At 44.9% G+C, this 21,701-nt stretch overlaps 1 protein-coding gene across 1 annotated transcript; it reads left to right on the plus strand.

The window, feature by feature from the left end:
* The first annotated feature begins 2,810 nt into the window (after nt 1–2,810).
* Nucleotides 2,811–21,432, plus strand: LOC137586711 (uncharacterized). Its single transcript, XM_068302841.1, is given in 10 exon segments — nt 2,811–2,959; nt 4,090–4,791; nt 4,794–6,235; nt 11,861–13,503; nt 13,591–13,947; nt 15,462–15,609; nt 15,681–15,844; nt 15,944–18,012; nt 18,080–18,921; nt 18,983–21,432. Coding segments are annotated over 9 exon segments (8,256 nt in total). The 5' UTR covers nt 2,811–2,959; nt 4,090–4,245; the 3' UTR covers nt 20,028–21,432.
* Nucleotides 21,433–21,701: the final 269 nt, after the last annotated feature.

The raw sequence follows: 21,701 nt of genomic DNA on the forward strand, positions 1-21,701 counted from the left end.
AAGAGAGAGGATAATAGAGAGAAAGTGGGAGCGAAGCGCATCCCTTAGGCGCATGCGTTAAATATAAAACCACCCCCTGTTAAATGTAACTTACATAGCTTCTACGCCAGGTGGCGCCTTAAAGCTACTCAAAAGCTTGACATGCTTTCTTTCTTGCCACCAACAAGATCAGACAGGTTGCATCCTTTATGCTTTACTGAAGCTCAGGCTGAAGCTTCCTTAGCTTTTCAGCCTCCGAATCACTTTTGACTTATATCTTTCATTTTGCGATCGTATGATGAAACTTTGAAATGAGTTGGCCATCAAGTCGAATATGGCCAACAGCATATTAACTTCATTCAAAGATACATTGACATCAAAGAGAAGGTCGTTTAAGACTAAGACTAAGAAGGAAGTAGTTATTTACTTTTAGAAATCTCAACTGAAAAACTATATTTTTAAATATTTTTATTAGTAATCAAACCAATATTTACAAGAACATAAGGCAAATGACAAGTTTTTGACAACTGAATTCAAAAACTTGATATCGATTTAGGCCGATACGGTCTTACCTTGAAAGAATTATCGATAACTTTGGAAGAATTAAAATTCTCTCGTTGCAAATAAAAATAAATTTGTTCAATTGAAAAGTCTTTGTGAAAATTCTTAAAAAAGAAAACCAATCTCAATTAAGCGGATGCCAAAGTGTTCATTATTTATGCATTATTTAACTGTAAATAAAAATTAAAAACAAATGCTAGTCAAGTAACGAGTAGAAAGGGTCGAGTAACTAATATGTTTTCCTAGAAGTTTCGTGGCCATGGAAAGGAATTTCCCATTTTCAACCCCCAAATAAGGGTCCAGGGGGCGCCAAAAGCACTAAACAGCGAGATGAGTGCAGAGCAGGCGCCGCCATCAGAAGAGAGAGAGTGAATGAGAGCGCGCTCCACCGCCCACAGCAATGTGGACGTCTACGCTGACAGCGAATTCAAAGCCAACTGCTACGCCAGCAGAGCAACCACCCGCACAGGAGTCGAGACATGGATACGTCGTCGATAAATATGGCAACGAGGCGACCCACCCAGCGGAACACGAGGAGGAATTGAAAACACAACAAACCGTAAAGCATTCCAAACGCCGCGGCAGGCCGACGTTGGCAGCGGCAGCGACTGCGGCGCCAACATCGAAGTCGAACGACTATTGGAATGACAGGATGTACACTACGAAATGATGGGGGAGTACGGAAGGAGGATGATCGTCGGGTGAACAGGGGGTGGGAGGCAAAGGAACGGTGGCTTCACAGCAGCCTTACCACTACATAAACAAAAATTCGATTTATGACCACTGTGAGCCAAAGGAGACGCAAGAAGGGATGAGGTAAGGAGAGTAGAGGCGTGGAGGGGTGATGTTGATATCCGTTGGTAGACGGCAAATGTTCCTTGTTTTCGGCAATTCGACTGTGTTTTTTTTTTTTTTGTTGTTGTCGCTTCTAGCATGAGGGGGATGGTGGGTGGAGAGTGGTTGGTGCTTGGTGGTGGGGTTGGTTTGGTGGCGCCATCACAATTCGCTTTGGTTGCTCGGTTGTGCCTTGGTCCTACTGAATGTGACAGCACAGCAAACGGCGGCTACGGCTACGGCTACGGCAACGGCGGCGATGGCAATAATGACAACGATAACGCAGGACAAGGCGGCATGAAGTGGATTGGGTTGCAAAATGGTGGGAGATGGAAAAGCAATGAACGGAGAACGGAACTTCAAGCAAATGCCGATGTGTGTGCTTGTGTGTGTGTGTCAGCAAAACACCAGCAATGGGCATACACTTAAAGAAACAATTACCAAAAACTTGTGAGTTATTGAAAGGATTAGTCCTTGTTGAGTTGAAGGAAGTGAGAAAGTTCATGTCAAATACAACTCTTGTCCCATACATATGTAATATATAGACATAGTTTTTTTTTAATAGCAGAGAACAAAAGTTTAAACTATTTCGTCAAGTGTAGTCGCGGATAGTATCAACTACCAGCAGGAGCAGCAGCAGCACTGGCAGCAATGTAGTCGCTGTCGTTGTCGTTGTCGCTGCCATCGTCATCTGAATTCGCGTGTGCAGAGAAACACACACACAAGCACACACGCACGCACACACAGCAAGAACTCGAGCCGAGGGAAAAGCGCGTTGTTGGCGACGCGTTAGAAAGAGCGACAGGACAACGGCAACAACAACGACAACGACGACGACGCGACTTGGCCGAGCTTTTGCTCTAACAGAGAGACAGAGCGAAAGAGAGAGAGAGTTAGCGAGTAAGTGAGCCTCTCAGTGTGCCTAGTGGGCGGTCGTTTGAGGGTGAAGGTGTGTGGTGCGGGAGTAAATGTGAGCGTGGAGATGTATGTGCCTTTGCTGTGCCGCCGTTAGCTCGCTGAAACTTTTTCGCACACACACACACAGAGTGAAAGAGCGAAAGAGAGAGCGAATAAAGGAAGAGCAGCAGCAGCAGCAGCAGAAGGAGCAGCAACGCGGGCAGCAACGAAACATCCAACCATCCAACCGACCGACCGAATGACTGCGACGAGGACATACACATAAATAAAAAGTCCTTCATTCCGTCGCGACCAGCGAGTAACGGCATACGAGCGCTGCAGAGAAAACGCTAATAAAAACGGCGGATAAAAATTCACAAAAAAGCTAACCAAAAGAAAATAAAAAAGGAAAAGGAAAATAATACCATACCCAAAGAAACAAAAAAAAAAGGATACAAAAAACAACAACAAGAAACGGATATAAATGAACCTCCACATATAAATATGTATATATATATATATATATATATATATAAATAGATTCATATAAAAACACAATAACAAACAGCAGCCACTAACAAAACAAGTTCAATTTTTTTCATAAATTATTTTAAAGTGCGTGCGAATAAGTGAGAAAAAAATGTGAACAAAAAGAAAGTTGAAATAAAAAGAGAAAACGAAAAACGCAGTAAGGAAAAAAAAACGAAATAATAAGAAAGAAAAGAAAAAATGCAGCAGCAGCGTCGGCGAAGGCGAGGCGTCTAGCCCCCAGGACCAACTCCCCGAGCCCCTGGTCCCTCGACCCTCGTCCCTGTCCCCCGCCAAAGTTGGCAAAAGGCAACCAGCCGAACCCCTTACCCAACACCGTTGACACCACCACCACCACCACCACCAGCGCCACCACCACCAATACCACTAGCTAGCCCCAGCAACTCCCTTATCGCTGTTCTCATTGAGAGCAAGACATTGGGTGGGTGTTGTTATACTACAGCCCAACCCGCCCCCCTCCCCACCACCCCCCCACACACACACAGGTCCTCTCTCTGTTTCTCTCTCTCTCGCCTCTCTCTCGCTTAATAAAAAGAAAACTTTTAAATCTAATATTATAAACAATCATTCAACAAAAAATCACCATAAATCGTTTCGTTTCCTTCTCTCAGCTTTCTTAGTTTTACTTTCCCCCTCCCAAGAAATTCCTTGTTGTTTTTTTTTTTTGTGTTTTTTTTTGGGTGTGTGCGTGTTTACTTAACGTATGTTATTCGAAAATACAAGCAAAAGAAGTTCATAAATTGAAAACAGCGAATTGAATTGATAAAAAGTAAAAGTTGAGTTTTTTTTCGTCCTTCCATATCGACATTTGTTTGTGTGTGTATGTTTTTTTTTTTTTTTGGAGCTTAAACCAAAATATGGCAAAACAATAAAAAAAAAGGATATATATATAGATATATGTACATGTACGTGTGGTGGCTACACACACACACGCACAGAAGCGCGGACACAGAGTGTTGCCACTCGTCACAAAAAATAAGCCCCACTATACGAACTTTAGCGAGTAACGGTAACACAACGGTATTTTTTTTTTGCTGTTCGCTCTCTCTCTCTCTCTGTCTCTCTCTCACTCACTCTCTCTGTTCATCTCTTTGCAAAATTTTGCGCGGCTTCTGCGTTGACGTCGTCGTCGTCGTCGTCGCTGCGAGTAGATATTCAGCTAGATAGTCCCCCCTGTCTCTAGTCTCACCCCCTCCCTTTGCCGATGACTTGGCCCTTTCGACCAACCCCATACATCTTCTTCTTCTACTTGTTCTTCTTCTTCTAAAGGCTGCACTTGAATAACAAGCAAGCAATGCAAGAACATAAAAATTCAGAGCAACAACAGCAACAACAGCAACAACAACAACAACAACATCAGTAGCAGCAACAACAACAACAACAAGTGTAGTGTGTGTCGCACGAGCGACTTGTGTGAGTGGAATAATGAAGAAGAAGCAGAAACAACAGCAGCAACGGCAAAGAGAAGCACCGACGGAAGCAGAGCCAGAGCAGAGCAGCAACAACAACAACAACAACAGCAATTCGCGTCGCCACAGCGCCAGTAATAACAACAATAAATAGCAAAAACTGAGCAGCGTTCGGCAAAGCGCACCAACATCAGTAACAGCAACAATAACAACAACAACAACGCGAAACAAACGTAGCCGCAGCCGCTGCAGCAGCATCGGCAGCGACGCTAGCAGCATGTCCAAAACAAGCAACACAAATCCAATTGCAAATGCAACCAATTCCAATTCGAATTCAAATCCAAATCCAAACGCCGATTTCAGTGCATTCGATTTTAATGATAGCTCTGATAATTCCGATACGCCATTAGTGCCACGCCCACCATTCTTAAGTCGTGCCGCCGCTGCAGCAGCAGCTGCTGCGGCTGCTGCTGCCGCAGCGGCAGCGGCATTAAGTGGAAGTAATAGCAATTCGGGGGAGCGCAGCAGCAGCAGCATCAATCACAACAACAACAACAACAACCTCAGCATGATAGTTGCAACAATAATAACAACAACAACAACAATAATAGTGCTAGCAGCAGCAGCTCACAAAGTAGCCTCGACGATGATGACGATGACGATGAAGAGGAAGACGATGATGACGAGGAGGAAGAGGAAGAAGAGGAGGAAGAAGAGGAAGAGGACGAAGACGACGATGATGATGTTGATGGAGCAACAGCGGCAGCAGCAACAGCAGCAGCAGCAGCGGCGGCAGCGGCAGCAGCAGAAGAGCAACGCACAGCAGCAGCAGCAGCGGCGCAAGCGCAAGCTCAAGCAGCAGCCGCTGTTGTGGCAGCAGCTGTAAATGCTTTGCACAATGGCAAACAACAACAGCAGCAGCAGCAACAACAACAATACAATAATAACAATAACAACACAAGCAGCAACAACAACAGCAGCGCCAAGTCAAGAGATCATCTGGAAGAGCAGCAATCTCAGCATCCAGCAGAAGACGACGATGAAGACGATTACGATGATGATGATGACGATGAGGACGAAGAAGAACACCAGCAACATCAACATCAGCACCAACAGCAGCAGCAGCAGCAACAACAACAACAACAACAAGACAATGGACATGATCCCACGCCCACAGATCTGCGCCATGTCCTGCCGCAGCATCATCAACAGCAGCAGCAACAACATCAGCAGCAGCAGCAGCAACAGGCCGATTACGACAATGACGGCGAAGATGAAGACGACGACGATGACGAGGACGATGATGATGACGATGACGATGAGGCCGCCAATAGTCGTCATCTTAACTCTACCCATCTAACCAGATCGTCTGCTGCCGAGACTAGTGGCCTCCATATGAGTGCAGTGGCTGCTGCGGCCGCCGCAGCAGCAGCTGCTGCAGCGGCTGCCAAATTGAGTGCTCAACTGGAGCAACAACATAATCAGAATTCATCTGCATTGGATATGGTTAGCGGTAATGGTAATACCGTGGCCCTACCAGCTTCCAGTAGTCTCAGTAATGCCAGCTTTTCTACCAACAACAATAGCAATCATGCCAGCAATTGTAATAATGAGCAAATGACGCGTAATCCAAATAGCTCAAATAGCTCATCTAGTCATCAGCAGCAACAGCAGCAGCAGCAGCAACAACAGCAACAGCATTCCCAGCAGCAGCAGCAACATCATCAACAGCAGCAGCAACAACAACAGCAGCAGCAGCAGCAGCATCAACAGCAACAACAACAACAACAATTGCAACACCATTCACAATCACAATCAAGTGGCGGCAGCGCTGCCAGCGAAAGGAGAAAATATCGCCATCAGAACTACAGTAAAAACATCTATATTGGCACCAAAAATGCCGAAAAATGGGAACACATGAGGACACGTTTACAATTCAAAAACGATGTTGAATTTGTTGCCTATCTACTAAATCTGGCTGACAATGACACCGATCGGCTTAACAAGTGAGTACAAAAGATTCTTGAAATGAAAGTTATAGTTATAAACACTTATCCCCCATGAAGATTGAAAGGTGTGCAAGGGTGAATGGGGTCAAAAGGTTACTTACCAAATTAATTGCAACACTTTTTTAGATCTTTTGTGATTCTCGTTTCTTTGATAACACTTATATTGATATATAATAATAAATAACAGTTGGGTGTATATATTTTTACACAAAAATGATAAAATAGATAATATATAGAGAGGGAGAGAGAGAGAGGGTTTTACGAAGTAAGTCCATAGAATATTTGTGAGTAAGAGAGTGACCCGTCAAAAGATACACAAGATATCGTAAAAGATCCCAGTGATTGATTGCTTCCAGAGTGTTTTCCCCCTCACTTCCGATGGAGTATGGAGTGCTAATTTCCATTAACATTTAAATCATCGGATTCGGATTCAGAGGATTCGTTATTAAACAATACTTCGCCATTCGATTCCATATATTCCTCAACTGTGTGTAGGATCGCACAGAATAAAGAATTTGGCAATATGTGGTGCATCTTAACAAACAACACGCCGGGATCAGCACAAATCAGAACCGAGTAGACAAAATGACGCAGTGATCTGTTGTATTGGCCACATCTCAGATAGTTTTCACCCAAGTAGACATGGCGTAGTAGATATTTAACCATTTGACATTTAACTCTAAATGTTAAACCCTCCATTCGAACTCTATTAAAGTCCCTTAATTGCTCGGTAGTGTTACGTGCCCTGTAGTATAGAGCAGGATCTAGCTTGTTATATTTGTCCAGAATATTCAAGGGAGCTGCTACATATTCCACCTTGCTTTCTTCTCTCATGGCTTTGCAGGGATTCTGTGTGAAATTCTCTTGAATTGTTTCCAAAATAGATTCCTCCCCAAGACGTCGTTGATGCACCTTGAACTTGTACTGGGGATCCAAGCGTCGCTTTCGATCATAATAAATGCAGTAGCCAACAAACGACAGAGTTGCTGTCATGGCAAACAGACGACTGCCCTTACCAAACATTGTCCCGATGTATGTAGAGTACGCCTTATGGATTGAAAAAAGGAAACAAAAACTAACGTGAAATTTTGAATTTCATTCAAATGTGTTCTGACTTGAGACTTTTAGTAAAACTGGAGACGGAGCACCTGAACAATGTTACAATTCAATGAAAACAAATGGCAATTTTAACCAGGCCTATTACCTATATGTATGTGGCATATTTCTAACCGATTCTATGGTTGCTTAGAAACTTGAAAAAATATTAGATATCAGCTTTTATTTAGAACTTGATAATGCGATTCAGGGACTCTTTTTGGTGACCCATTTTCGATCTTTACGTTTTGTTTTGTTTATAAGAACAAGAACTTTGTTACAATTGTCAACTGGTTCTAGTCTTAAGGTAGTTAACAATTTTATGTCTATAAGACAGACTTTCTCCCAAATGATCTGCTCATTCGAAACACATATAGGCTAAAGGATGCTGATGGTTCGCTTCATCATACTGATCAAGTATTAGGAATCTTAATCAAATGTAATGTGTATGCTTAACGAATTCATGACTAGATGAAGGCTGCTTTTGATCCAGACGATCCTTAATGCAGCTCTTGAGATAGTTTTATATATTAGCAGGCCACTGTAGACTGAAGTGGTTGGTGAACTTGTTGGAAAATGAAATATACATTTGTATGTATGTACATTCGTACCTATGTATGTATATGAAAATAGGGAGAAAAAAAAAAGAATGATGTTGCTTTGATTCGAATTTCATTCTTTGAACTTTATTCGCTGCGAATGCAAGAGCACACAGCGTGCTGGATAAAGCGTCAAAGAAGGGAAACAGAAGAAGGAGAACAAAAGCCGTAAAACCAGCAAAAGATATGGCAACGCTTCGTTTGGCCCAGGATTGTTGATAGTTGCGAGTCGTACACACAAACGCACACACTCACACACACACACACTTACAGGAATATATATGTACATTTATAAAGAAGGAGAAAGCTTTTTGGGGGGGCTGACTGCCAAAAAGGGGTGGCTAAGTGCTGGAGGTACATGCATACACACACAAACACACACACATGACTCTGACGTGGTGTTGGCAAGGCAAACGCGGCGGCACAAAAGCGATGCCATGTAAAAGCGATTCATGCCCGAGTGCATCAGGCAGCAACAGCAGCTCCGTCTCCGACCCTTGCCTTAATCCGCCGCCACCTCCTTTTCCTCCTCATCCTTCTCCCATTTTACTCTTTTGGGGCTCTTCTGGACCTGCTGCTGGCTGGCTGGCTGGCTGGTTGGATGGCTGGCTCTGGGTACAAAGGCACAAATGCGGTACTCGTGCGGTTGCATGCAACGGCGCTTTCATGTTTTGCCTACTCTGCCATGGAGGAGCCATAGCCCGCTGTGTGGCATAGTCATCGTCATCATCCTCGTCGCCATTGCCATCGTCGTTGTCGTTGTCGTCGTCGTGTCAGCGGAAGCGGAAAAAGCTACACACACGCATACACAGGACACACTCAAGCAATATCTTTGCTGTTGTTGTTCTTGTTGTTGCTGCAATAACGGCATTTCGCATGCATTTGCATGCCATGTCGCGCACACACACATGCAGAGCCAAAGAGGAAGATTGAGAGTGGGAGAGTTTCTGCTTTCCGCTCACCCATATTCCCCGTTCTCCTACCTCCTACCTCCTTCATCCTTCCCGCCCTCCGTCTTCCACCACGCATCATGCGTCGCGAATTTTCTACCATTTGCCCCACTTTACCCCGTTAGCCAAAGTTGTTGTTGCCACGCCTTTTGCCAAGTTGTTGCTATTGCAGTCGAGCGCGCCATTTGTCCGCTTCATGTGAATCGTAGAGAACAAAAACAACAACGAGCACCATTTGAAACCATATGAAGGAACAAGACGAGATCCTTAACATAGTCGACATAGTCTGGAAATTTATAGACAAGAAATCTATTTCCGATAGCCAAACTATCCTCAAATTGTTAACTATTATTTCTTTTAATTTCCTTTCCTTAACCTTTGAATCTGAGATAAGTCTCAAAAGAGTTGGAAGGACATTACTTCATATCTTGATCCTGAAAAAGTAAAGTCAATGCGACGATAGTTCGGTTAACTTATTCCTATATGTAGATGCTCCTTCAATCGACTGAATTATCCTTACCATATGCACATATGTTCATATGTAGATATAATTTAGTCAGATGTGTCAGAACTATTCTGGTTTCTATTGAGTTACATTTTGAATCTACTTTCATTTCCCACAGCAACTAGCCAGAGAGAGAAACAAAGAGTGGGAGAAAGGAAGAGGAAAGGACATAGAGGGAGTGACACTGAGGCACAGGCGAATAGATAAGTCTCAACCACTGTGCAAATGCCTTTTGCCCTGTCAGCTATTGCCAATTCGCATTTCGTATTCGCCATGTCGCCAATTTCTGCGAAATATTCACCAAAAAGCACAAAACTGTTTCTGCGATTGTCTTTGTGTGGGTTTGTGTCTCTCTATAATATGTGTGTGTGTGTGTATGCAAGGATGAGTGTACTTAATGCGCCAACGAGCAACGCACACGATACAGAAACCGAAAACCTCCCAAAACCCAAACCCAAAACCAAACTCAACCCCCAATGCCAACTGAACTCAACTCAACCCCCAGCCATCCCCCAAATCGCCCTCAAGCAGCACATTAATGGCAAAGCAGTAGAGAGACACACACACACATACAGACAGAGAACGAGAAACAGAAACCGTAGCAGAGAAATGGTAAAATCCAACCCAGAATTCAACTGAACCCACCATGGCCAATGCTCAACCAGCTGCCGCTGTTTCTGTTGTCGCTTCTGATGGCTGCTGCGGTCAAATTCGTGGGGTGGGGGGGAGGCTGGGGGAGTGGGAGATAAAGTAGAGTAGGGTAAGTGGTGGAATGATGGGTGGTTGGGTTGGAAGGCAAACGACTGGCTGACTGTTTGGTATCGTTCGCTCGCTGTTGGCTGCTGCGCCGCTGTTTTCGATATTGTTGTTAAGGTCCTAAGGTGGAGGATTTAATGAAGGATAACACAAACACACACAGACATTGAAGAAGGAGCATGTTGTATGCCTGTGTGTGTGTGTGTATGTTTTGCTGTGGACCATGTGCAGTTCCCATCACTCGACTTGCCAACGTTGTATTACACTTAGCGTTTGCAGGCTCGTTTGCCCGTTCTATGCCGCCTGATGAATTTCCTGTACATATATGTATGTATGTGCTGTGCGAGTGTGGCAAAAAGGGCGGTAGAAGTGGGCGGGCCATATGTGAAACATTATAGAAGTGGGCGAGCAACTGGGACTGGGTGCAAGGACAGTCAGTGCATATACAAACGACTATGTGTATCTACATAGCAGGTGGTAATTGTAGCCTTACCTCGCCATCCACCCAACCAACCATCTCTCATCGCTTGGTTAGCTATGCGGTTAGAAATGACATGGAAATAAAAACAAAACACAACAACAAAACAATGATAAAAATCAGAAAAAATCTCTTTTGCGAAACGACAACTAGTTGCTCCTAAAAAACTATAGTTGAACTTGACTAACGATCTTGGAATTTGTCTTATATTTAAGGGCAAACTAGCTTTTCTTGGGTCCTAATTGAGGCTTAGAGTCCTTTAGTTTTGAGACCATTTTAGAGTTCTTCATTTCGATCAGTTCTAATTTCATGGTTTAAGATGGTCTCTCCAACCCTTAGCTTTCGCCACACAGCCACCCACCCAGCCAAAGCAGCACAGAAACCAAAAAGAGAAATTAATTAAACGCAAGTCGATACCACTAGCCAAAAGCAAACGAAACGACAAAGACATCGTGCATAGGTGAATGAGGTGCCAGGGGTTAGAGAGTGACCAAACAGATAATAAGTAAAAATCTCAGCATGAAGATGAAAATGCGAACGTGACACCATCAGCGATGAGAGTAGAAAGATATATTTTCATTTGTATCTACATATCGACCCATTTCTAGTTTTGACTGCTTAATAATATATCACACATACAAATGCACATATATTCTATATTGAGATTAAAAGTCATGGTAAAAAGCTGGAAAGTTTTGTTATTTTTTAATTTACTGACTCCACCTCTTTATCCATGGGCGGATCTAGAGGGGCACACATGCGGGATATTCGCTCCCAAGAGTATGCAATGAGCAAGTGGAGTCTGTGGATTAAGCAAGTAGACAATTTTCAAGTCACAAGGCATACGAAAAGTTATATGTTAATTCCTTGCAAATAATGAATACTTGTTCAATTATATTGCATACTTTGTGGGGGAAAGTTCCGCTCCTTTCGCAGTTCTTTATCAGCCAAGGCTTTATCAGTTTTACCAAAGAGACTTTCTAACTGTCACAATCCCCAATTGGAAATTTCCAGTTTAAGTATTAATAATTATACTAAACAGCAACATATTAAGCAGAAACTAGCTAAAGTCACGCACTTTAATCAAGCAATAAGAGCTCATGAAAGTCTTTTATCAACCATTGAAATGCATATAAAAGGATTAGTCTGCAGATGATTGTTGGTATTAGATATAAATGTATAGTTCCTTAATGCTTTAATTACTAAATCACATCTAATGGAAATCCTTTTGCATTTCAGTCTGCCGCCTCCATCACCAGCGCACACGCCCACCAAAGGTTTCGATGGCAACTTCAAGTTGGAACCAAATCTCAGTGTAAAGGACTTTGCTCAGCCAACAGAGAATGGCAATGGAGATGCAGCTTCTGTGGCTTCTGCCTCAATGGCAACGCCTACACCACCTCAACGTAAGCGCTACAAGAAGCGGGTGCAGTTCCCCACAGATGCGCTCAATGGTTTCGGCGGCAGCAAATCGAAGGGAGGCTACTCGAACAATGGAAATGGTAATGCCAGCAACAACAGCAATGGCAACAATTTCGCTAAATCCAAGAAACAGGAGGCCAAGGTAGCGGCAGCAGCTTTAAAAGCCGCTGCGGCTGCCTCTGCCTCAGCACTGCCCGAAGTGCTTGACTGTCGCATAGCGGAGAAAATAAAAAGCGAATTGGAGGCCAGTAGCAAGGATTCGGTGCTACCGAATGCCTTGTGCCTGAAAAAGGCAGCTGCAGCGGCAGCAGCAGCAGCAGCTGCAGCAGCGGCAGCAGCGGCGGCGGCAGCAGCAGCCAGCGATGAGGACTACGATGATGAGGAACAACAGCAACATCATCATCATCTTCATCAGCAGCAGCAGCAGCATGGTCACATGGTGGGAGCTGGTGGAGCGGGAGTGGGTATACCATCAGCAGGAACCACAGTGGACACTCTCGATGCGTCCAATGGACAACTGGGCAACTTTCATGTGCGCTCCAAGAGCCAAAGCAAGAAATTGCAGGCGGCCGCTGCGGCGAAGGCGGCCAGCCAGCATGTAATGATGCCTCCCAATTCCTATGACGAGCCGGATGATGGCACCGACCGTTTGGGTGACAACGGTGCCGACGATCACGATGACGACGACGAGGAACTGGACGAGGAGGCTCTGGCCCGCGAAATGAAAATGGAGCAGAATTTCGTAGAGGAAGAGGATGAGCATGATATAGCCTTCCGTTCGCAACAATCGTGTCGCGAATGCTCCATCACGCATGATCACAAGATGTGCCCGTTGCGAAATGCCTGTGGCAATGTCACCGATGCAGTCGACCTGGCCGAATGGATTGAGCGTCGTAATTTGGAGGCACTGGCCAAACTGAAAGCTGATGCCCAGCGTCAGGCGAAACGTGGTCGACCACGGGGACACGACGATGACGAGGATATGGAGGATCTCGACATGGATGATTCATCTCAGCTCTCGGAACTCGAAACAAAACCCCTGATCACCTTCGCTGAGGCATCAGTGCCAGCTGAATTCGAACTGCACAATGTGGAGCCAAATGTCACGGGTGTCTTTGCTCGCACCGAGGTCCGTGCGTTTACCAAACTGGGACCCCTAATCGGTCAGCCAGTGCAGACCGGAGAGGTGCGCGAGGGTAGCGACATGAAATGGATATTTGAGATGTGTGAGGCTGGGGCGGATAAGTCGTATCTGCTGTGCTGCGACAATCCCAATGCCTCCAATTGGCTACGTTTCATTCGACCGGCTCCCAGTTACGAGGAGCGCAACGTCAACCTGGTGTCAATCGATAGACAAGCGTATTTTGTCAGTTGTCGAGAGCTTCGAAATGGCATGGAGTTGCTCTATTGGAGTGATGATTGCAACACCATGTGGCGCAAAAAGCACACGGAAAAAACAAGTGAGTGGGGGGGCAGGCCAGTCTATTGGATTGTCTGTATGTATATGTATATGAACTCTTTTCATTTCGGTTTTTCTTATTCAATAGCCTGCGGAGGTTGCAATCTCAAGTTTGAACATCCGCTATACTATCGCACCCATTGCTCTGTCTTCCATGATCCATCGATGAGTCTAACCATACGTAAATACCATTGTAAAGTGTGCGGCGAGGCGGTACTTGGCAAGGATAACATCATGAAGCATGCCGCCGAGAAGCATGACGGCAAGGGGGCTTATCAGTGTCAGTTTTGTAATAAATTCTTCCTGCGTCTCAATTACCTGGAAATGCATCGCACCTACGGCTGTGCCTCGAATCCGAATCGTTCGCGACCCGTCTGTGATTTTTGTGGTCGAAAATTCTGTCAGCCGCAGAAATTGAAGGCGCACATTAAGCGCATGCATAGCGGTAAGTTGAGAGCAAATGATCATACTAAAATGCATAACATACATAAGAGCATATAGAAGATCGTAAACGTAAAAACACCATGTAACCACGTAGATGTGTGCCGTATATCGTAAGCGTAAATAACATCTAATCAAAACAAATAACCTTTGCATCGAATGCAATAAATAAGAAAAAGTCCTAGCAGCGTATTCAATTGTAAGCCTCGTCGCATATGCTATTGCACACCTGCAACACACCCTCTCAAACACACACACACACACACACATACACACCCACTCAATGACATAACGAATATCGTATGTATGTATGTATATGTATGTAACTACCTACTAATATTGCCAATATCGTAACAACCGCTTAACTCTAAAGACAATAAACTAACCATACCATATGTATATGTATGCAAACTGTACTCTAAGCAACTACACCACCTCGCTACACCACAATTCACCACACGCCACACATTGAAGACTATGTAAACGCATCACTCATCTACCCTGCCTCCATTATTTTTAGTTTTGCTCCCCCACCAATTGGTTGAAATTATTTGTGTAATCTAATTCTAGTTTGCTTTTAGTTATTTATTATATTGTTAGCAAGTATTTAAAAGGAAAAATCCCAATACTAATCTTGACACCATACCACCCACCACCCAGCACCTTTCCCACTCCTTCCCACCCCAGATAAATCGAAATGCACAAGAAGATTGGCAACTAATGCTTGTTGGTTCTAATACAAATGATATTCGATTTTTGAATATGATTTGTTCAAGAAATCTCCAAGAGGATTAACCTCCAGTCTAGTCTATGAAGGAGTAAAGAAAGTCAGAAACTTAGAGAAAAGAAATCCTGCCTATAAAGCAGAGAGCGATGTAAAGAGATTCAGAGACTTCAAAATGCACTCTGAATATCACACAAAATAGTCTGAGTAATTGATTAATTTATTCACTTTGCGAGTTCTTATAAAATGCATGTCTTAAGTGGACTGATCATGCTAATCTTTCCCCCAAAAGGAGACTTCTAGTAGGATGCCTTTTAAGTTAGTTGGACAAGAATATCCTAAACCTTCCGCCAACCTATGCCATCTCTGCCACAAATGTCCTATATCCATCCTCCATCCATAATCTTGCATTGTATAATCGCTTTTAGTGAATGATTTGCCTTTAATTTGCTTTGGGTTTTTTGTATTTTAGTTATTCATTGACTTTCTTTTTGTTCGTATTTTTTCGTATCATTTGTGTTTTGTTCTTATACTTTATTGAAGCCTAGTCAATCAAGTGCATTTTGTGCTATTGTCTTTTGTGTTGGATTAGTTTGTTTGTTTGTTCGTTCGTTCGTTGTTTGTTGTGTTGATTGCGTTCGTTCGTTCGTTACTCTGGATTTTCCGTAATCACTAATTTCCTTTTTCTTAAAATCACCACAATCCGAAAATTTCATTTTCTTCATACAATTTCATTTTAGATATGGCTGAAGTTTTACGAGATTTTCAGTGTAAATTATGTTCAAAACTTCTAGGATCGCGTGCGGCATTGCAACGCCATTCGAAGGAGGTGCACAGCCGCAACTCAACGGTGGTTAGTTGTCCGCGGTGCCAGAAACTGTTCCAGAACCGTAGCAATCTAAAGATTCATATGCTCACGCATTCTGGAGTGCGGCCATTCAAGTGAGTAGAGCAACACAAAATTGAATCCATGAGACAAACTACAACGAGTTGTCCGTGTTCTTTCTTTTTAGGTGTGCGGAACCTGAGTGCAATGCGGCCTTCACCACCAAACAGTGCCTGCAGTTCCATTACAAGAAGGTCCACAATTACACCCAGGAGCAGATGCCGAAAATCGAGAGAAGTGTGGCCTACACGTTCGATGCCTATTCGGGGGGAATGAAGGTGGACTTTTTGGGTAAGCAGCAGCCACAGCAGGCACAGTCAGATCAGCGGCAGGCACAGTCGCATATGGCACGGCCTAATGCGGCTGTTGATCTTGTCTCCTCGTTCACAGAGCAAGCACCGCGTCGCCGGCGCAAGAGTCTGGAGGATCAGAATTCGATGCTCAGCAGCTCGATGCAAAGCGACACTGAATTCAGCGATGACAACATCTTCGAGGCCATAAAGAAGAGCGGCAAATCGATTAAGGATCTGTGTCGGAATGAGCCGAATCTATCGTTACTTAGCTCGAAAATTTCCAGCATATTTGGTGAGAAAGTTCCAACAGCAGCAGCAGCAGCAGCGTCAGTTGGTTCGGTTTCTGGGTCAGTGTCCGGGCCTGGAATAGGTGTGGCTGGTGGGCAGCAGGGGCGAAAGAGAAAACGCAAGAAGGAACCGCCAGCATCCGGTGGTCATGGTCAACAGCAGCAACATCACCAGCAACAGCAACAACAGCAACAGCAGCAGCAACAGCAACAACAACTGAGTCAACAGCAACAACATCAGCAGCACCAGCAACTGAATCAACAGCAGCAGCAGCATCAGCAGCAACAACAACACCATTTGCAACAACACGCCAGCCATGTGCAACAGCAATGCCACCAGCAACAGCAGCAACAGCAATCCGGTCAGCTGCATCATGATCAGACATCATCCAATTCGCATGTTCCTCACCCACATCAAGCGTCGCAACAGAGTCAATACCATGGCCATCACGGCCTGCATGGACATCCGCTGCATGGCCACCATCAGCAACAACAACAGCAGCAACAGCAGCAGCAGCAGCAACAACTCCACCCAGATGGCGATGATGATGAGGAATCTGTGCGCTTGGAGCAAGTGCGACGCAAACAGAATGCCCAACTTAGTCTGGTCGAATCGTTCCTCACCACAACCGCCCAGCGACTGAGTGCCCAACAGCAAGTGCAGCAGGTGGTGGCCGCTGCGGCAGCTGTCTCGGCCATGGCCGGGGCCGGCGAAGATCCCGCCAAACTTGGCCACATGATGGGTCACATAGGTGTGGGCGTTGGCGTTGGCATGGACGATGATGACGACGATGATGAGGAGGACGATGATCCGCCCACACATCACCATCATCACCATCACCATCACCAGCAGCAGCAGCAACAGCAGCAACAACACCATCATCCGCACTCGCATTCCCATTCCCATCCGCATCAGACGCATCCGCATGCACACTCACATCCTCATCTGGCGCACAGCCATCCACACTCGCATCCCCATCAGCATGGTGGCATGGCCCAACAGTCGCCACAATCCCAGCAACCGCACTCCAGCGATCCGAACAGCTATCGCCATGCATCGGCCATGAATGCGGCCACTCTTGGCCAGAATCTGGTTGTCAGCAAGGGCAGCAAAAAATGGATTGGCGCTGATGATCGTCATCTAAGTGATCCGGTCGATGTTGCGGCAGCAGCAGCAGCTGCTGCAGCAGCGGCCGTCGCAAATGAAGCATCTGTGCCCTGCGGCCAATTGGCCGGTGGTCCAGGCAGTGGAGCTGGCCAGGATTTAGGTTTCGCTGTGCCGCCTAGTGCTGTGGTCGATGAGCACAGCAAGCTCCTGGGACAGAATCGTGATTTTCTGGCCCGTCTAATGAGCAGCGCCAGTGCCAGCCATGCCCACCAGCAACAACAACAGCAACAACAGCAGCACAGTTCGCACAGTCGTGAGGAGGACGAGAACAGCTCATTCCTGGATGTTGTCGAATCGAATACGGCAGCAGCTGCTGCTGCAGCGGCCGCTGCTGCCGCCATGTCGCAATATCATCATAATGCCACCGCGGGCAACGGCTCAAGTGGCGGCAGTGGCGGTGGGGCCCTAACGCCCACCGGTCCGTCCACTGGAGGAGCAGAACCAGGCGGCGGCGGCGGCGGTGGTAGCACTGGCACTGGTGGAGGAGCAGATGACGGACATGGTGGTTCGGCGCCTCCTGAGGCGCAGACGCAAATGCAAATGAACTCATTGGCCCATTCGCAATCCTTTATGAGCTCGTTCTACAGCAATGCCAATGCAAGACTGAGCGGAGCCGGTGTCGGAGCTGGCTCCTCATCGGCCAGCATGCTGGTGGAAGCGGCCCTTAACTCCGTTGGCAATATGATTGACAACGAGAGCAATGACTTGAAGGTAATTAAATGAATAATAGTTTTAAGTTCCTTATTAACATTCTCTGTCTCTCTCTCTCTCTCGCTAGGTACCCACCGAGAATCACATCAGTGGCGACAGCCCAATGAGTGCCCATGTGGATGCTGAGGCTCAACATTTCGCTGGTGGAGGAGGAGGAGAATCTGGTGGTGGTGGTGGTGGCGGCTCCGCTAATTCTGGTAGCGCTAATGGCGGTGGATCTGGCATTGGCGGACCCATGGACAATCTGGAGAATGAGCTTAAAATGATTAAGAATCTGGGCAACTTTCCAATGCAAATCCCGCCGTTGCCTATGTTCCAGGGTGCCTGCAACATCTCACCGAGTGCGTCCACTCCCACCAATCCGCAAAGTAATCAAAATCAGAACGATGTCGATGTCGATGCGGGCAGTACACCACAAAGGCCCCAGCATCCCGATTCCGATGGCTTTTCGTCGTCGCATCATCGTACGCCGCCCTCACCGCCACCCATATCGCCTGGCCGTGATTATGGTGGCATGTTTGGGTCTGGCAACGGTGCCGGACCCGGCTCGAATAGTACTCCGGCTGGTAGTTCTAGTGGCGGCGGCGGCGGAGGAGGCGGTGGCAGCGGCAGTGGCGGCAGCGGTGGTCCTCCAACTGGAGCTGGGGCTACAAATAGCATGTCGGCCTCATCACCGCTGCCGGCACTGCAACCCCAAAGACGTCAGGCCTCCAGTGTGGGCAGCACATATCCCGAGCATGAGCTTATCTCACCCGCCTCCTCGCCGAGTATACCGCGCTACAATTTCAACGGCGACATGATGCGTCACAAGCGAGCTGTCCAGGATCAGGAGCAGGACAGACGCCACAACATCTCGCGACACAATCAAATGTCCAGCGATGAAGAGAACAGCATAATGCCACAGAATAGGTAACTAAATTAGAGCGAGAGAGAGAGAGAGATAGTTTTACATTGCTTTTCCTTTCCACAGTGCCGGCCAGGATATGCGCATGAAATTCCCTCAGTCACAGATCGATCTCATGTACTCCAAGTACGAGACAATGGCCAGCAATTTGAAGTACAATAGCCAGGATCTTGACTCACCGGCCGAATACCGTCAGAGTGGCAGCAATAGCAATGCAGCAGTCAGTGCCGCAGCGGCTGCTGCAGCTGCGGCAAGCGCCGCCGCCAATGATATGTCCGATCTGCAGGGTCTGGACATGAGTTCCCGTTCAAATGCGTCGAGCAGCAATTACCATCATAATTTCCAGTTGCCCAGCAGTCGCTACCATCATCACATCTACGACATACTCTCCGATCGCGAGCAGAGCCAACAGGCGCAGAGTCAACAGCAGGCTGGGCCCTCATCGTCATCGGTGGTGCATCAGCAGGAGCATGGCGGCCATGGACATGGCAGCCAATTGGCCATGCAACAGCATCAATCGGCGGCGGCCATGCATAATATGCTGAGCGAACAATTGGGCGAGCAGGAGCACGATCAAACCACCTCAGTGGATTTGAGTAGAACGGCCAACTATGTGGTGTCATCGCCCCCACAATTGCCCTACAATCATCCGCACCATGATATGCTGCGCATGGCCTCGCTGGACTTAACCCCCAATACCGCCAATGCCATGTCGGTGGGCAATAATCGTTCCTTCCTCTCATCCCAGATGCAACATCAGAGTCGCGAAAGTCTCGAGCATCATCGATTGCTGTCCACTGTGGAACAGCATCGCATATTGGCCGCCTCGAATGCGGCTGCCGATCAGCATCGTCTATTAGTCGATCCCACAGCCCATTTGCTAATGGAGCAGAATAATCGCTTGCTGGGATCGGCGGATCAATCGCGTCTGCTTGGCGAATCGGCAGCGGCGGCTGCCCAAAATCGTCATATGGCACGCAGTTTTGGGGCTTACCATCAGGTGGCTTCCAGTAATTATCATCCGGGTGTGAGACCACCGCCGGTTCTACCCTCGGCCAATCATCATGCTTCCAATCCGACAAATTATCACCCTTTTCCAGCCTACTATTAGGCTATAGACCCACAGACATACAAACACAGACAGATGAAACCCGGGACAAAGTGCAAAGCCAATTGCAAAACCAACTTCTCCTCCATTCTTCCTTAGCCATCTCCCATCCTCGTCATCCTCCTCCTCCTCCGCCTCCTCCTCCTCCTCCTTCTCCATGAATATAGTTCAATATAAAGCGCAAAATATGTTTTAAACGTAACAATTAAATTTATTTACTGTTTTATGTTCTTTTCTTTTTTACTTTTGGTTCTTGGTTCCAGTAAGAAAGAAAATAAATTATGGCTGTTTATAAAGCTAAATCCAAAAAACAAAAAATAAAAAAACACAATCGGGCTCAACACTCAGAAGAAGATACCTTTAGTTAATTTCGGAGCATAGAAGTTCATATAGTTACCCTTGCGATTCATACATACATATATGTTCTCAATCCGATTGTGAATGAAATTCATAGATAGATGGACTTTCAGATAAGTGATAATGAAGATTAATTCTGTTCCGTTCGGTTCCAGATAATGCAGTTTTAATAATTTTCTACTTTACTCAATTTCCATTTGTTTTCCAGACTCTGTAATATATATTTGTTCCATTACTCTGAGTGTAGTTTCCCTTTCTATATAAATCGAACAACCAAAATGTGTGCCAATATGTTTAAGTGTAAATTGGTTTTTCATCTAAAATGGCTGGCAAACAATATATATACACATATATATATATATACTTATACTATATATGATTTTGTAACAATAATATAATAATATTAACAATAAAAGGAAAACATATGTATAGATGTAAAAATAAAGAAACAACTCACATAATTATTATAAATGGACAACTGAAAAATACACACAAAATGTAAGCGATGTTTTTTGAGTTTGGTTTTCCTTTTTTTTATGGTTTTTTTTTGTGCCATTTTGCCGCTGAGTTTGTATAAAGGAATATAAAATATTGTACTTATAATAATAAAAATAATAATAAAAAAGAAAATGATAATTCATTGCTATTTTTACACCATGTGAGAAAAAAGAAATTATATAAACAAGTACAAAAATGCGAAAGAAACAAAAAAGAAAACAAAACTTAAAAAAAAAAAAACGGAACGGAAATGAAAAAAAAAAAAACAAATATATAACATTCGGCTAATCTCAATAACCTCTCCCACACAACCGAAACCGAAACAGAAACCGAACCCGAAAAAGTGAAAGAATACAAACTCAGCGATAAGGAGTAAAAATCTGAATGAATAAATTCCAATTAATAAAAGAACTACATAAAACCAGACAGATAAACACCCACACACTCACACACACACACACACATACAAATATTTGGCAACTATATGTATGTATGTCCTATATATACATATTTGACCGACCTATCAGGAACTTAGCTCAAGCATAATGCAAAATGAAGAAGAAATTTAAAAAATAACCATAAAAAATGATTCAAAATTGTGGAAAATATGCATTGTTTTTGTCTTTTTTTTTGCATATATATTTCTATATATATATATATATATATAATACACATTTAGATATAATATTACAATTATAATTTGATGTAAATTATAAACAAAACAAAATGAAACAAAAATATATATATTAAACAAGCTATATATATATATATATATATATATATGAATATATACAGACATCACACATCATAAACCAAACCAAA

This window comes from Drosophila tropicalis, unplaced genomic scaffold (assembly GCF_018151085.1).
Source record: "Drosophila tropicalis isolate 14030-0801.00 unplaced genomic scaffold, ASM1815108v1 contig_158, whole genome shotgun sequence".
NCBI lineage: Eukaryota > Metazoa > Arthropoda > Insecta > Diptera > Drosophilidae > Drosophila > Drosophila tropicalis.